The sequence below is a fragment of the Bos javanicus genome, chromosome 13 (genome assembly GCF_032452875.1).
Source record: "Bos javanicus breed banteng chromosome 13, ARS-OSU_banteng_1.0, whole genome shotgun sequence".
Taxonomy (NCBI): domain Eukaryota; kingdom Metazoa; phylum Chordata; class Mammalia; order Artiodactyla; family Bovidae; genus Bos; species Bos javanicus.
In genome coordinates this window covers 43879607-43898032 of record NC_083880.1, presented here as the reverse complement: position 1 = coordinate 43898032, position 18426 = coordinate 43879607, and the positions used below count along the sequence as shown (strand labels likewise).

General features: G+C 41.7%; 1 protein-coding gene and 1 pseudogene across 1 annotated transcript in view; both read right to left on the bottom strand.

The window, feature by feature from the left end:
- Positions 1-1404: 1404 nt before the first annotated feature.
- The window catches only part of LOC133259260 (dihydrodiol dehydrogenase 3-like), a 168399-nt gene continuing 151377 nt past the window's right edge, over positions 1405-18426 (bottom strand). The window contains exon 5 of the mRNA XM_061436509.1: positions 1405-4332. Coding sequence (XP_061292493.1) covers positions 3958-4332 — 375 coding nt within the window. The 3' untranslated portion in view covers positions 1405-3957. The remainder of the gene's footprint in view (positions 4333-18426) is intronic.
- LOC133259265 (aldo-keto reductase family 1 member C4-like) overlaps positions 4327-18426 on the bottom strand; it is a 27971-nt pseudogene continuing 13871 nt past the window's right edge.

Below are 18426 nucleotides of genomic sequence, written 5' to 3'. Positions count from 1 at the left end.
CCACATGTAGAATCTTCTCTTGTGTTGTTGGAAGAGGGTGTTTGTTACGACCAGTGCATTTTCTTGGCAAAACTCTTTTAGTCTTTGCCCTGCTTCATTCCATATTCCAAGGCCAAATTTGCCTGTTACTCCAGGTGTTTCTTGACTTTCTACTTTTGCATTCCAGTCCCCTATAATGAAAAGGACATCTTTTTTGGGTGTTAGTTCTAAAAGGTCTTGTAGGTCTTCATAGAACCGTTCAACTCCAGCTTCTTCAGCGTTACTGGGTGGGGCATAGACTTGGATTACTGTAATATTGAATGGTTTGCCTTGGAAACGAACAGAGATCATTCTGTCGTTTTTGAGATTGCATCCAAGTACTGCATTTCAGGCTCTTTTGTTGACCATGATGGCTACTCCATTTCTTCTGAGGGATTACTGTCCACAGTAGTAGATTTAATGGTCATCTGAGTTAAATTCACCCATTCCAGTCCATTTGAGTTCACTGATTCCTAGAATGTTGACATTCACTCTTGCCATCTCTTGTTTGACCACTTCCAATTTGCCTTGATTCATGGACCTGACATTCCAGGTTCCTATGCAATATTGCTCTTTACAGCATCGGACCTTGCTTCTATCACCAGTCACATCCACAGCTGTGTATTGTTTTTGCTTTGGCTCCATCCCTTCATTCTTTCTGGAGTTATTTCTCCACTGATCTCCAGTAGCATATTGGGCACCTACTGACCTGGGGAGTTCCTCTTTCAGTATCCTATCATTTTGCCTTTTCATACTGTTCATGGGGTTCTCAAGGCAAGAATATTGAAGTGGTTTGCCATTCCCTTCTCCAGTGGACCACATTCTGTCAGATTTCTCCACCATGACCCGCTCGTCTTGGGTTGCCCCATGGTTATGGCTTAGTTTCACTGAGTTGGACAAGGCTGTGGTCCTAGTGTGATTAGATTGACTAGTTTTCTGTGAGTATGGTTTCAGTGTGTTTGCCCTCTGATGCCCTCTTGCAACACCTACTGTTTTACTTGGGTTTCTCTTACCTTGAGCGTGGGGTATCTCTTCACAGCTGCTCCAGCAAAGTGCAGCTGCTGCTCCTTACCTTGGACGAGGGGTATCTTCTCACCACCGCCCTTCCTGACCTTCAACTTGGGATAGCTCCTCTAGGCTCTCCTGCGCCCGCACAGTCATGGCTCCTTGGACATGGGGTTGGTCCTCCCGGCCACCGCCCCTGGCCTAGGGCGTGGGCTCCTTGGACGTGGGGTTGCTCCTTTGGGCCGCTGCCCCTGGCCTCAGGCTTGGGGGCATGGGGTAGCTCCTCCCGGCCACCGCCCCTGATCTCGGACGCGGAGTAATGCCTCTCGTCACAGCCCCTGACCTCGGACAAGGGATAGCTCCTCTCGGCCACCACCCCTGACCTCGGACGCGGGGTAGCTCCTCTCGGCTGTTCCTGCGCCCTCTCAGTCTGGCACTTTCAACCACTGCCCCTGACCTCGGACGCGGGGTAACTCCTCTTGGCTGCCACCGTTCGGGCATGGGGTCCTCCCAGCTTCTGCCCCTGACCTTGGACATGGGGTAGCTCCTCTAGGCCGTGTTTAGTGTGCCGGTCGCAGCCACCAGGCTAGGGGTGGTTAATTTGCTGGAATCTTCCTCATGACACTCTGGCTGTCTCAATAGCTCTTTTGCTTCTTTTGGTAAAGTCAAAGAAGAAAGACAAGAGAAAGCAAGGTAAGAAGGGAAAATCAGGTCTGTTTGTTTTTTATCATTTTTTAAACATTTTTGAGAAAGTTAGCAAAATATGGAATACGTCAAGAAGGCAAAATTGTTGTTCCAAGTAAGACCCAATGACCACCATTGAAACAAATAGTCAAGAATTTTATAAGAATCTGCTATTTCAAAAGATGCACTTGACTAACTGTCTCTGTTTTGCACTCAAGTGCTAAAAGGTACACATCTATATTCCTCTTCAAGAGACTCATATGGCTCAACTGCTAAGTGTCAGAATCATGACTTGGAAACCTTATCAGTCTTTAAAGCTGAAACTTTTGAATTGGATGAACATTTTAATTATTAATAATAATTTGTGCTTCCTATGTGGCATTAGTGGTAAAGAATCCACCTGCCAATGCAGGAGACATAAGAGATGCAGATTTGATCCTTGGGTCAGCAAGATCCCCTGGAGGAGGAAATAGCAACCCACTCCAGTATTTTTGCCTGGAGAATCCCAGAGACAGATGAACCTTCTGGGCTATAGTCCATAGAGTTGCAAAGAATCAAACACGACTGAAGTGACTTAGCACTCATGCAATAATTACTTTTTATTCAATAATACTTTATTGAGTCCTCAAAATGTACGCTAGGGAAAGGGTTTGCAAAGATGGATCATTCCTGCTAACTATCCTTAATTTCCCCCAGACAGTTGAGAGATGGCTCCAGAAGACACAGCATCTAGGATCAGAATACCTTTATAGAGATCATTACCATTTCTTCCTTAAGTCAGACCCCAAGGGAGCGTAGGCAACGAGGAGAATGTCATTGGACTTGCAGAACTCTAGCAGTTTGCTCTGGTTGAGGTAAGGGTGACATTCCACCCATAAATTGCCAAGCAGAAGTACTGGAATGTGGGGTCAGCAGGATCACCATCCCCAAATATACAAGGAACACACAGAGCTATATTCACAGTGTTGGAATTATTTAGAAATACCAGCAACAAGGGCCAGCACATGACCATCATCTACAGCTGTGACCACGGTGCACAAGACCCAACAGTTTTCCTGCTTAAAAATGTCTTGTGCTTTATCTATTCATCCCTCATTCCCTCCCCAAGAAAGAACTCTTCACAGCCGATTTTCTTTCCTTTCTCAAATCAGTGATCTCCAAAGTGAAGGTAAATCTCCCAAAGGACAAAAAATAAACATTTTTAGACTTCTGTTTTTATTTTTATCTACAAGGAAGAAAACACTAAGCCTTACTAATATCTAATATATGGATTGCCTTTAGACGTGAGATGTCTAAAAGGAGATGAGATCATGTAGAAATATAGGCCCTCTGCCAGGAAGAAGTGCTGCCAGTTATTAATATTTTTACACTCATTGTTTCCTTCCCTATTCTCCAAGATAAGGAAGTGTATGTGTTGCTCATTAATGTGAGCTTATCTTAACAAACAGACTTTTTAACTTTTACTTTTTTATGGGAGTAAAAGCTACATTACATACTTTTACCATTTCACCCATTTTTAAGTATACGGTTCAAAGGCATCAAGCACGTTCATGTCATTTGGGAGTGATTTCATACCATGTACCCACTACTATATTTAAAATGGATGACCAAAAAGGAATTCCTCTGTGGCATAGGGAACTCTGTTCAACACTATGTAACAGCTTAATTGGGGAAAACACCAGCAAGGACTGATGCTGAAGCTGAAGCTCCAATACTTTGGCCACCTGATGCGAAGAACTGACTCATTGGAAAAGACCTTGATGCTGGGAAAGATTGCGAGCAGGAGGAAAAGGGGGTGACAGAGGATGAGATGGTTGGATGGTATCATGGACTCAATGAGCATGAGTTTGAGGAAACTCCAGGAAATAGCGAAGGACAAGGAAGTCAGATGTGCTGCAGTCCCTGGGGTCACAAAGAGTCAGATATGATGGAGCCACTGAAGAACAACAATTGGTAAAAGAATCTGAAATGGACTAGATACATATGTGTGTGTAACTGAATCACTTTGCTGTACACCTGAAACAAACCCAGCATTGTTCATTGACTGTTCAAGATAAAATAAAAACTTCAAAAAAGAATCCCAGTGGTTATCTCATGACAAAGAACTCAAAAGAGCCATTAAAAGATGAATTACCCATTCTCTCTGATGCATGAGTGTTCCAATATTTCTGACCTTTTATGCGAAAGGTCAATCATTTGCTAGCTCTGAATTACTAGGGCCGACTACCGTAACACTTAGTAGATTATACTTCAACCTGACTCCTGGATGTTTCTTGCAAAATGACATGGGAACAAAGACAAATAAGAGAAATAAAAATAAATGGACACAATCTTTAGCAATATCTTCTGTAACTTAAAATACATTCTGTTCTCTTGGAGCAGCTGATGTCCTAAGGTCAGTGGAAAAGAGGGAAGTGCCATTTGGTGACTTTGTTGAAATGAATAAAGAATAAGCTGGTGAGGAGGGAGAAGAGATTGGGGGCAGACTGATGAGGGGATTACCTGGTTGCAGACGGGCTTGTACTTGAGCCCCGGCTTGTTCAGGATCTTCTCCAGCTGCTTGTGGTTAAAGTTGGACACCCCAATGGACTTGGTCAGCCCTGCATCCTTACACTTCTCCAAGGCCTGGGGTGGGAGGGGTGGTGAGGGGTAACTGGCTAGAGAAACATACTAAATGGTAGCATGAGTGTCTCTGGGTGAGGGAGAATACAAGATGCAGATTGCAATAAATAAGACAGGAGTTGGCCAATAGGAGGAGGATGAGAAATAGGAGAATGAGAACTATTTTTAAAAATAGTTTTTTAATTGGCTAAGAAGATAGAAAAAGAAAAGGATGAAAGCAGCCCAGGTGGGTTAAGAGAACCAGTATGATCCTTAGCTGATCACCTAGAAAAATCTGGTAAAACACTAGCAGAACAAGTGCTAGGAGAAAGGAACTTGAGCTAGGCGTAGCCTGGGAAACAGGAAGCTGCCATGCTCGCCTCCCAGACCACTGGCTTCCTATTTTCTCTTTGACCTCCTATCCTATGATTGACATCAAACTCATTGGGCTCCAGCCCTGCCTGTTCCTTGATGTTTTTTAAATATGGTGAGCTTTCTCCTGGCCTTCCCAGGTAGTGTTAGTAGTAAAGTAAAGTAGTAAACCTGCCAATGCAAGACATGCAAGAGAACTGGGTTCGATCCCTGGGTTAGGAAGATCCCCTGGAGGAGGGCATGGTCACCCACTCCAGGATTCTTGCCTGGAGAATCCCATGGACAGAGGAGCCTGATGGGCTATAGTCCATAGGGTCATGGAGTCAGATATGACTGAAGCAACTTAGCATGCACACACAGACTTTCTCCTACCTTAAAATCTTTGCCTTGATTTTCCTTATGCCTACATCAGTCTTCCTCCAGATGCTCGCTTAATAAATTTCATCTCCTGAAAGTCTTTGGTCAAATTCCACCTTCTCAAAGAGGACTGCAATGTCCCTTCTGTTTTTCTTTTTCTAAACAAATTATTCAATTTATTTATTTGGCTGTGCCAGTTCTTAGTTGTAGCATGTGGGATCTTTGGCAATGGCATGCGAACTCTTGGCTTCCCTGGTGGCTCAGATCATAAAGAATATACCTGCAATGCAGAAGACCCAGGTTCGATTCCTGGGTCAGGAAGATTCACCTGGAGAAAGGAATGGCAACCTACTCTAGTATTCTTGGGGCTTCCCTACTGGCTAAGATGGTAACAAATCTGCCCGAAATGTGGGAGACCCAGGTTTGATCCCTGGATTGGATAAATCCCCTGGAGAAGGGAATGGCTATCCATTCTAGTGTTCTTGCCTAGAGAATTCCATGGACAGAGGAGCCTGGAGGGCTGTAGTCCATGGAGTTGCAAGGAGTCAGACACAACTGAGAAACTAATACTTCCTGTGAACTCTTAATTGGAGCATGTGGGATCTAGTTCCCTGACCAGATTGAACCTAGGGCCCCTGCACTGGGAGCACTGTGCCATGTCCATTCTTTTTTTAATTGTCTATCTGTGTCCCCAAACCATCCTGGCATTCTCAGTTCCCTGAATCAGCTTCACTTTACTATATCACTGCATCCATCCCCTGCCCAGTAGAACCTACCTCACTATGGGGCCAGAGATCTTAGTTTTGTTCACAGGTATAGCCTGAGTACATGGAAGTACCCAGGGCTAAGTACATCACAGGCACTCAGTAACTACTCACTGAATCTACACCAATGGAATGTGAAACTGAGGTGCAGGGACATTCATGGCCTCGTCCATGTGTACACAAGAGGCAGAATTGGACCCTGTCCGCCTCTCCCCAGTTCCTTGTGAGTCTTCTCTCTCTCAGTGTGCAAAGACATGGCCTCTTTGGAGCTGCACTCACCTCCCACGTGATACAGAGATCCACTGTGTCAAAAGTGATGTTTCCATGGATGTCCTCTGGGATTGGGTCCTCTCCAGGCTGGAACACAGGAAAGAAGAGGAGGTTATATCAGGCTGTGTCTGGCTTCACCCAAGCTGTTTGGAGCCTTTAGACCTTGAGACTAATGAAACAATCTAGGCTTGTTCTTGAAAGGAAGAGGGAAATGTAGTACATTGAAGAAGTACACTTCTAGAAATGTTTTTAACCCCTGAAGATTTAATAAATATTGCTTGTGTAAGGACAACTTGAGATACCCAAGACCCCATCATAGTGAGAGTCCAGAGTGGTGCCATGGCCAAATGGGCTCCTTGGTCCTGATCCTTGTGGGATAAGACTCTTCCGCCCCTGCTCTCCACCTAGAGGTGGTCGTATGAGAAAGGGACTTGTGAGCATCTCAGGCCTGAGTCTCATCCTCATTACATGTTCTGTGCCTTCCCTGGTTTCCACATCAAGATTTTCCCCAGACACCAGTGGGCACGAGGTTGAAATTCAAGAGCACAGGGCCTAGAAAATTTAGACATTTGTCCACAAGATCAAGGCAAAGACATTGAAACCAGTAAACCCATCCAATACTTTGGGCACCAGATGCAAAAAGCCAGTTCATTGGAAAAGACCCTGATGCTGGGAAAGATTGAGGGCAAGAGGAGAAGGGGATGACGGAGGATGAGATAGTTGGATGACATCACTGACTCAGTGGACATGAGCTTGAGCAAACTCCAGGAGATAGCGAAGGAAAGGGAAGCCTGGCATGCTGCTGTCCATGGGGTCGCAAAGAGTTGGACATGACTCAGCAACTGAACAACAACTAACCCTTCAGTTTGAGACTGGAATAATGAGCTGGAATGGGGACAGGTGCAGAAAAAAGAAAAAACAAAGAGAATGTCAAAATATTATGTATGATTCAGCCCACTTTCATAAACTATGTCCTCTTTTTATTTCACTCCTAATGAGATTAATAACCAAAGTAAAATAACTCTTACTAACCTTCAGAGCTGTTGGGTAATGAATAAGATAAAGATCCACGTAGCTCAGTTGAAGTTTTCTCAGCGAGCTTTCCAGGCAGGTTTGGACCAATTCTGGATGGAAAAAAGTGTTCCACAGCTGCAGTGGCAGAAAGAGAAGTGCGGTGGGATCATTTAAGAATATTCAGGAGAAATGAATATAATGGTGAATAAACAGCAACAACCAGAAACCCACTTGTGATTGTTGGGGAGTGATAAGTCATCCTGTAAATCTCGGGATTCTTTATCATCATAGTTTATTTTCACACTGAAGTAAGACACCAGCGTAGGAAGTTAAAATATGGTCTTACACAGGTGTTCTCAAAACTGGAAACATAAAATAATTATTTGGTTTGTTTGTGCAAATTATAGCCCTGAGTTCTCTCTCAAACATCATAAAATCATAATGTTTGGAGACTGGGATGGGAAATTGCATTAAAAAAAATTTTTTTTAAGTTCATTTATTCTTGAGATATCGACAGAATTGTATGCTTGGGGCTTCCCTGGTGGCTCAGAGGGTAAAGCGTCTGCCTGCAGTGCGGGAGGCCGGGTATCAATCCCTGAGTCAGGAAGATACCCTGAAGAAGGAAATGGCAACCCACTCCAATACCCTTGCCTGGAAAATCCCATGGATGGAGAAACCTGGAAGGCTACAGTCCATGGGGTCACAAAACATCAGACACGACTGAGCAACCTCACTTTCACTTTCACTGTATGCTTAGGTGTACAGCATAATAATATGGCAGAAACCAACATAATATTGTAAAGCACACCAAATCTTTATCTGTGGCAAGTGAACTCTTAGTTGTGGCATGTGGGATCTAGTTCCCCCACCAGGGATCAAACCCAGAACCCCCTGCATTGGTAGTGCAGAGTCTTAGCAACTGGACCACCAGGGAAGTCCAAGGAAACTGCATTTTAAACAAGGACATCAAATGATTGTGATCTCGGCTGTATTCAATGATTAGATTTGCCAAAGAAAGTTAGATCTCTTAGGAATTTGGGGGTAGAGGGTGTTATAGTCACTTCATTTTAAGTATAATAATCTAAGGAAAATCTATCAAAATTACTAAGGATAAAGAAACAAAAGGATCCCATGAAAAGAGGATGGAAGATGAGAGTTAAGAGGGTTAGTGATGTAGGGATACCTCTGGAGCTGGAAGGAAAGAATATCCATTCATAGACCAGGATGGGTTCACTACCAGTAACACCATCTCCCTCCTCTTGGGCTGCATTACCTCCAATTCAAATGCTTTTTTTTCTAGTAGTCAGTTCAAGGAACATGATGGGAAAAATTCCTCTCAGGTTCCCTTTCCAATCCGATTCAAATATTAAGTTCTTTTGTTTTAGATATGGCATCAATGGATATAAATTATATGAGTTAAAATGGTTGAGAGTTTAAAAAAATACATTAGAAATGCTTTTATAAACATGAATGTTACCCTCATATGAGTTCCATGGTATTATTTTCCCTATCTTATAGGAAAGAGAAACAAATGTTTATTGACAATGCTATATCCGTTCCATAGTACAGGAGTTGTACGACTGAGCGACTGATCTGATCTGATCTGATCTGATATCCATTCGGTTCAGTCACTCAGTTGTGTCCGACTCTTTGCGACCCCATGAATCACAGCATGCCAGGCCTCCCTGTCCATCACCAACTCCTGGAGTTCACTCAGACTCACGTCCATGGAGTCAGTGATGCCATCCAGCCATCTCATCCTCTGTTGTCCCCTTCTGCTCCTGCCCCCAATCCCTCCCAGCAACAGAGTCTTTTCCAATGAGTCAACTCATCGCATGAGGTGGCCAAAGTACTAGGCCGAGATAAAAAGACTAAGATTTAAAGAGGTCCAAAGACTTTTTTTTTTGGTTAAGAAATTTCATAAAGTCAAATATATGGGATATTAAAAAGCTAAAATTTGATTGTAGTTTCCATAACCCAATTTTTCTGATAAATTGTTCTCTTTCACACTACAGCTAAAAAAGATGTACATCAAAATATGAGTATAATAGAGTTGGAAAAGATAAATCCACTTTGAGTTTTAAACCTTATGACAATAATAGCAGCTAGTATTATAAGCATTTAAAATGCATTAAATATTTTTAAAGCTTTACATGTGTTTTTGACGTATTAATAATACTCAAAAAATCCTGTAAGGTAAATATTATTTTATTTATTTTACAGCTTGGGAAACTAAGGGACAGAATTTAAGTAGTTTGTCCAAGGTAAGTAAGTGACAGAACTTGGATTCAAAGACAGGAAATCTGACCACAGAATTCACATTGCTATCCATCTGTTCCAAATCAGCCTTCTCATAGTTCAAGGTCTGAGAGTGAACAGGAATTAAACCAGTGAGAAGAGGAATTTGCCAGGAAAATGATTCCTCAAAGAGTGAGCTTCCCACAGATACACAAGTAGCTGCACACAGCACCTTTGTAGTGTAGAATAAATCACCCCGCTTCACGGTACCATCTGCAAGCTTCATCTGGATGGCCCTCCCAATTTCTTCTTCATTTTGGTAAATATATGCTGAGTTAATATGGCAGTAGCCAACATCAATTGCTCTCATGACAGCTTTTTCTACCTCACTCTTAACAACCTAGGAAAGCATAACAAGATAAAGATCTACTTAAATCAGGAACAGAGGACCAATTCCACAAGCAGAACTGTTCAATAGAAGCCATCACTCTAAAGAGTTAAGAGCTAGTGGGGACAAAGCATCATGTTGACTTTTATTTCATGGTAAATATTTAACAACTGAGTCTGAAGAAGAGGAGTCCTGATTTATAGCTTTAGCCAATTTCTATGGTGGAAGTACTCCCACCATGGCTCATTTCATGCAACTGATGTTGGGAAAAGATACTTATAATTGAAACTTTGAGTTCATGAATTGGTCCCAGCACATCATATCATTAACCCTCTATTTCTGGACTTCCACTATCTACATGACGTGTAGATTTACATAATATATAGAGTTATCTTTCTAAATTAATTCACTTTGTAAGAGATCATTAAACTGGTTTCAACCCAGATATCCAGTGCAAAAAATTATCAGTGCAATGAGAACATAACTTCAGATGGAATAAATTAGTGATTTACCTAAGTAAACTTGGAGAAACACTTCAAACAACATTTGAGGAAGAACTAAAAATGTAAAAAAAAAAAAAAAACAAAAACTTTTTTTCACTTAAAAATTTCTTATTATTAATTTCTTTTTTGGCTACTAAGTTCATCCTTAACTAACATTTTCTTCTTCAAAACTGTTATTCTTCTTAGCTGTCTACTCGTTTGCTGGTCCACCAGGCTGGTCTTCTGAAATTATCTATAATTTTCACCTCTCCATTACCCCTGTTACTTCACTCAGTAGTAAAATGTCTCTTGAGTGTGTGTATATATATATATATATATATATATATATATATATATATGTATAATTTGCAACTCCTGATGAGTTAACTAGTCCCATGGTGATGAACTGATTGTTCACAGATGAAAAAGCCAAGTCAAAATAAAGCAATAGTTCCTGCCAGTGTCCTTGCATCAGACTTCAACATCATACACCAAATGACTCTCCTGCTGGGGCATCAAATGTGAAGTTCAGTCTTCCAAACAGAGAGAGAATTTTCAAGTGCCACATGCTTCTTCCCACAGCTCAGTATTCATAGCCTGACCTCTAAGGGACTATCTCCACCTCAGACCACAAAAACTCCCTCTGAGATGAAAGATTAATCTCTTTCTCTAGGTCCTTTTATCCCTAAGATTTCTCTGGATGCTCTATGATTAGGGGTACATGGGAGGGGACAACTTGGATATTAGAAATTTCAGAGAAACTGCATCACAAGCAAATTTGCATCAAGGTCTCTGATACATGATAAATGGGCTTCCCTTGTAGTTCAGTCCATAAAGAATCCACCTGCAATACAAGAGACCTGGCTTCTATTCCTGGATTGGAAAGATCTTGTGAAGAAGGAAATGACAACCCACTCCAGTATTCCTGCCTGGGAAACCCATGGACAGAGGAGCCTAGCAGGTAACAAGTCCATGGGTTTGCAAGAGTCAGACACGACTAAGTGACTAAACCACCAATCAGGACAGCTGGATTTCATTGATTCTGAAAGTGTTAGGCACTCAGTCATATCTGACTCTTTGCAACTCCATGAACTATAGCCCACCAGGCTCCTCTGTCCATGGAATTTTCTAGTCAACAATACTGGAGTGCGTTGCCATTTCCTTCTCCAGGGGATCTTCCCTATCCTGGGATTGAACCGGTGTCTCCTACATTGCAGGCAGACTCTATATTTTCTGAGACACCAGGGAAGCCATTGACTCTAATCTGCTGTGAAATGGCTACAACTAGACAGCAGATGAGAATAAAGGGAAAAGGTGGACCCACCCCTGAAAATTCGAAAAGCACTGACTTAATGCACAAAATAACTCACCCTGGAGAGAAGCATAATATAAATTAAGAAAGGGTGGCCCCTCTGGATTTCCCAAATTCACTCAGTGACTGGTTCTGATCAGGACCCGAGTCTGCTACTCCTCCATCTCTAACATCATTCTGATTACCTGAGGAGCAGAGGTGCCCAGTCCCTACAAAGGCATGAAGCATCCATCATTCATCTTTAAAGAAAAAAGTTTCACTTGATTCATCTTCTCTCACTTTTCTGGCTAGACAAAATGTGATTTTCCTCTTTATTAAGAGAAATCTGCAAAGGGAAGAAAATAGTACAAGTTTTTTGAAACACAGAAGTAGGATTGCAGTCCATCCTAAAGGAAATCAATCCTGAATATTCATTGGAAGGACTAATGCTGAAGCTGAAGCTGAAGCCACCTGATGCGAAGAACTGACTCATTGGAAAAGACCTTGAGGCTGGAAAAGACTGACAGTAAGAGGAGAAGGGGGTGACTGAGGATGAGATGGTTGGATCTCAATGGACATGAGTTTGAGCAACCCCAGGAGACAGCGAAAGATAGGGAAGCCTGGCATGCTGCAGTCCATGGCGTTGCAAAGAGTTGGATACAACTTAGCAACTGAACAGCAAGGATTGCTGAATATGGCAAATCTATATTCAATGTTTTGAGGAGCATTCATACTATTTTTCGTAGTAGCTGCATTATTTGCATTCCTATTAACAGTGTACAAGGCTTCTGATTTCTCCACCTTCTCTCCAACACTTATTGTGTCTAACAGTCTTTTTAAATAATAGCCATTCTGACAAGTATGACAGTATCTTATAGTTTTGATTTGGATTCTCCTGATGAATAACGATGCTGACCATGTTTTTAATACCTATTTGCCATTTGTTTGTCTTCTTTGGATAAATGGCTTCATCAAAAATGTAATTTTGATTAGCCAGGTCGAAATTGTCTGGTCAGCACCACTGAGGTCAGCCCACTCCATTTCCTGCAGGAATAAGAAACAATTTACATGCTAAAACCCTTGTTGGCTGATCTTTCAAAGTATTGTTTTACTTTAAAATCTGGTAAGATAGTAATAAAGTTAATTTTTAAAAAAACCACTAATTTTTGTGTTGCAAAATACTAACATCATCTCATTAAAATTAGATAATACAAGGATGTTAGTTCAAACTTGACTAAAGTAAAAACGTCTTGGAGGACGCAAATATATCCACAAACACAAGAGATTCTAGCAAAAAAAGAAGTTTACTGGAATATACTAGAGACTTTTGTCATTGATCAGATAGGAGATAAATACTCCATATATATATATATATACAGTTGACCCTTCAACAATGCAGGGATTGGGGGTGCTAACCCAAGCACAGTTGAAAACCCACATTTAACTTCAAAGTCTCCTCTTCAGTTCTGCCTCTGTAGCTCCAACCAACCTGGGCTTACCAGTGTGGTACATATTTACTGGGGGGGAAAAAAAGCCACTTGGCCCCACGTGTGTCAAAACTGTGTTGTTCAAGTTCAGTTCAGTTCAGTCACTCAGTCGTGTCCAACTCTTTCTGAACCCATGGACTACAGCATGCCAGGCTTCCCTGTGCATCACCAACTCCTGGAGTTTACTCAAACTCATGTCCATTGAGTAGGTGATGCCATCCAAACATCTCATCCTTTGTCGTCCCCTTCTTCTCCCACCTTCAATCTTTCCCAGCATCAGGGTCTTTTCAAATGAGTCAGTTCTTCGCATCAGGTGGCCAAAGTATTGGAGTTTCAGCTTTAGCATCATTCCTTACAATGAGTATTCAAGACTGATTTCCTTTAGGATGGACTGGTTGGACCTCCTTGCAGTCCAAGGGACTCTCAGGAGTCTTCAACACCACAGTTCAAAGGCATCAATTCTTCAGTGCTCAGCTTTTTTTATAGTCCAACTCTCACATCCATACATGACTACTGGAAAAACCATAACCTTGACTAGACAGACCTTTGTTGGCCAAGTAATGTCTCTGCCTTTTAATATGCTGTCTAGGTTGGTCATAACTTTTCTTCTAAGGAGCAAGTGTCTTTTAATTTCATGGCTGCAGTCACTATCTGCAGTGACTTTGGAGGCCCCCCCCCCATATAAAGTCTGTCACTGTTTCCCCATCTATTTGCCATGAAGTGGTGGGACTAGATGCCATGATCTTAGTTTTCTGAATGTTGAGCTTTAAGCCAACTTTTTCACTCTCTTCTTTCACTTTCATCAAGAGGCTCTTTAGTTTTTCTTCTCTTTCTGCCGTAAGGGTGGTATCATCTTCGTATCTGAGATTGTTGATATGTCCCCCAGAAATCTTGATCCCAGCTTGTGCTTCATCCAGCCCAGTGTTTCTCATGATGTACTCTACGTATAAGTTAAATAAGCAGGGTGACAATATACAGCCTTGACATACTCCTTTCCCGATTTGGAACCAGTCTGTTGTTCCATGTCCAGTTCTAACTTTGCTTCTTGACCTGCTTACAGATTTCTCAAGAGGCAGGTCAGGTGGTCTAGTATTCCCATCTCTTTAAGAATTTTCCATAGTTCGTTGTGATCCACACAGTCAAAGGCTTTGGCATAGTCAATAAAGCAGAAATAGATGTTTTTCTGAAACTCTCTTGCTTTTTCAATGATCCAATGGATGTTGGCAATTTGATCTCTGATTCTTCTGCCTTTTCTAAATCCAACTTGAACATCTGGACATTTATGGTTCATGTACTGCTGAAGCCTGGCTTGGAGAATTTTGAGCATTACTTTGCTAGCATGTGAGATGAGTGCAATTATACGATAGTGTGAACATTCTTTGGCATTGCCTTTCTTTGAGATTGGAATGAAAACTGACCTTTTCCAGTCCTGTGGCCACTTTGCTGTTTTCCAAACAACAAAATTTGAGTTTTCCAAATTTGCTGGCATATTGAGTGCAGCACTTTCACAGCATCATCTTTTAGGATTTGAAATAGCTCAACTGGAATTCCATCACCTCCACTAGCTTTGTTCTTAATGATGCTTCGTAAGGCCCACTTGACTTCACATTACAGAATGTCTGGCTCTAGGTGAGTGATCACACCATAATGGGTATCTGGGTCATGAAGATCTTTTTTGTATAGTTCTTCTGCGTATTCTTGCCACCTCCTCTTCTTAATATCTCCTTTTTCTCTTAGGTCTATACCATTTCTGTCCTTTATTGAGCTCCTCTTTGCATGAAATGTTCCCTTGGTATCTCTAATTTTCTTGAAGAGATCAGTAGATCACCTGAAACTAACACATTTTAAATCAACTATACCCCAATTCCATGAATAGAGGTGCCTTGTGAGCTAGAGTTTGTGGGGTCAAAAAGAGTCAGACATGACTGAGCGACTGAAGAGAAGATACCCCAATAAATTTTTTAAAAAAAGACTGAAAGTTATGCACACTATAGTCCACAGGTGAATTATTGGAGATAGCTGCACACTGAGAAAGGGAGAATCCATGACATGAGAGAATATTACTTTCTCCATGTCAAGATGTTGGTATTTACCTCTAAGTGAATATCTAGGATATATTCAAACTTGAACATGAAAAAGTTTGGTAAGGTAGAACCAAATCTTTTACCTTTTGGGGAAATAAAAGCTAAGACAGTTGCCCAGTGGACCCTGGGAAGGCATTTATGTGCCCAGCTGCCCTTGACTTTTGTGTGCAAACTTACACGTCAGTGCTGATTGGCAGTACACTGTTTTTAAGACTCTCTTCTAAGTACAATTAAAGTCATACAGCAAACAATGTATTACAATCAAAGAGCAAATAGTCAAGCACAGTTTTAAATATTTGAGAGAGTAAATAAAAACATCTATGGTGTTGCACATGGCAAAACCAGCCCTTCTCAGACTGTGAGAACTGCCATGAACCTGTCTTTCAGGAACAGGTCTGAGTCTGATCTGGAAAAGGAGAATTTATCCAGACACTATATTCTACTGGAGAGTACTGACTAGTCTAATATGGATACAATCAGGCTATCATTTCCAGAGTTAAAACTATGGATACTGGGCTTCCCTAGTGGCTCAGTGGTAAAGAATCTGCCTGCCAATGCAGGAGACATGAATTCAATCCCCGATCTGGGAAGATTCCACATGCCATGGAGCAACAAAGCCTGAGGACCACAACTACTGAGCCTGTGCTTTAGTGCCCGGGAGCCACAACTACTAAAGACCACGTGTCCTAAAGCCCATGCTCTGCAGCAAGAGAAGTCGCCACAATGAGAAGCCCAGGCACCACGACTAGAGAGCGGCCCCCACCTGATGCAACTAGAGAAAAGTCCTAGCAGCAAAGAAGACACAGCACAGACAAAACTTAAAAAAAAAAAGGAAAGGAAACCTACAGATATCATGCTATGAATAAAGCGAATAAACAATGAGGAAAACGTTGCTTCATTGGTTAACTTTTCACCCCCGACTACTAAGAGGAGCAAGTCCTCTGAAAAGCCTTCACACATTGTTTTTTCTCTCTTTCCTCTGCATTTTCAACAATGTGCTGTGTGTGGTAGGTGGGGATATAGGGCTACTGGATTCACCAAGACTGGGAAAATAAATGGAAGAATCAGTGACTTGACCCTCATTATATTTGCAAAAAGACTTTCTCCAAAACACATTTTGAAAGCACTTTCAAAAGTCAATGGCAAAGAAAGAATTTTAAAGGCTGCCAGGGAACAACGGATGACCCCTTCCAAGGACCCTCCATTAGACTATCAGCAGATTTCTCAACAGAAACTTAATAGGCATGGAGGAGGGGAGAAGGATGGAAATATCATTTTCAAGATACTGAAAGATAAAAGAGGTCAGCCAAGAATACCCTACCCAGCAAAATTCTCATTCAGATATAAAGGCAAAATAAGGATTTTTCTCAAACAAACAAAAGTTGAGGAAGTTCATCAAGTTTCATTAACTTTTCCTGCATTACATAAAATGTCAAAAGGACCTCCTCTACTGGAAACAAAAGGCAAAACTTGGAGTAGATAATGACAGACATAATCAGGAAGTTGAAGACTTATATCAAAATAGGTTTTTGAAAAAAACACTTTACTATAGAGACTTCCCTGGGAGTCCACTGGTTAAGACTCCAATGTAGGAGGTGCTGGTTTGATCCCTGGTCCAGAAACTAAGATCTCACATGCTGCCATGGGGTGCAGCCAAATAAATAAATAAAAATACTTTATTATAGCATAAATATTGAAAGGAGAAGTATTAGATTTCCTCATTTGCATCCATTATTTTTAATTTGAGAAACAACCCTGTGACTGCTTGTCATGGGGTTTGATGGTAACTCTTGTGGTTCCAGATCTTAGGTTAAGCTTCAGGATATTCAGTCTGAATGCCAGGTTTTGTAACATCAATTCCAAACAGGCCAATATTACTATGACCTTTTGCTGGGAGAATCTTAGCTGAATTTTTGAATGAATCCCATGGTTTTTCAAATGCATAGTGTTTGGCACTGCAATTTCCATGGGTAAGGACCCATGGGTTGCCAACAAGGGTTGGCAAAGACTATTTTTGGTGACTTTGATTCCAAAGAATAAAATATAGAAATTATTATCGAACTAGTAATTTTGCCCCAGCTGGCTGAGTTCTACAACTACAGTGCTCTTCTTTCAGTCTGCCTCGGGCATGGGTGACATTCAGCGGCTGTACCATCTTAGACGTTATCTCTGAACCTTGCTATAGTCCAGTGAATATCTGTTCTTTATCTTTGTGGTACTATAGATCAGCATGGATTGAAGTAGTTACTTTGCTGTGTGAGTTATGAAAGAATCTGGCACCTCCAACTGCTGTGTAGGCAAAAAATGACTAGATGAAGAAAATGAAAGTTGCTCAATCATGTCCAACTCTTTGTGACCCCATGGACTGTATAGTCCATGGAATTCTCCAGGCCAGAATTCTGGAGTGGGTAGCCTTTCCTTTCACCAGGGGATCTTCCCAAGCCAGGGATCAAACCCAGGTCTCCCACACTCCAGGTGGATTCTTTACCAGCTGAGCCACAAGGGAAGCCCAAGAATACTGGAGTGGGTAGCCGATCTCTTCTATTCTAGATGAGGAGAACTGCGCTGAATTTGTAGAGGTAGGCAAGTCAGTTTACAGACATGGAAGGTCCTTTGAAGTCAAATTCCACTCTCCTTAGGAGGGAAATACCCCTTTGAAAACTAGTTTATTCAAAACTATTCCACACAGTTTCATGTGGATCACCTGGAAGTCTGCTAACCTGTTTTGCTAAGACATAGGTGATGATCACAAAATAGCCTATTTGCCATTCTAGCTCACCTTCATAGACCTGAAAACTATTAGAAACACTGACAATTTGAGTATCAAATTCTTTAACAGTGGTGTCAGGAGATAATCACAAAATCTGACTCTTAGCAGATCCTCAAAAAAGTTCTTTAAAAAGTTAAAAGAAATAAACTGTTAGAGGGTTCAGCAGAGTGGTATAGCAGAGGTGTGCTGGGCCCATAACGCAGAAGGTGATGGATCAAAAGTGCGCTCTGCTCTCTGTTTAGGGCTTCCCTGGTAGCTCAGACAGTAAAAAATCTGTCTGCAATGCAGGAGACCTGGGTTTGATCCCTAGGTCAGAAAATTCCCTGGAGAAGGGAATGGCAACCCACTCCAGTATCCTTACCTGGAGAATCCCATGGACAGAGGAGTCGGGAGGGCAACAGTTCGTGGGGTGGCAAAGAGTCGGACCCCTGAGCAACTAACACTTTCACTTTCAAACTATTCGAAGGAATAAAAATTGGACCCTACATTGTTTATCTTAACACTAGACTCTTTTAGAGTAGTTGTTGGATTGACAGGGAAATCCCTCCTCTCCTCCCCGCCACACTTTGCTCTGTTATTAGCATTTTGCGTTGCTGTGCAA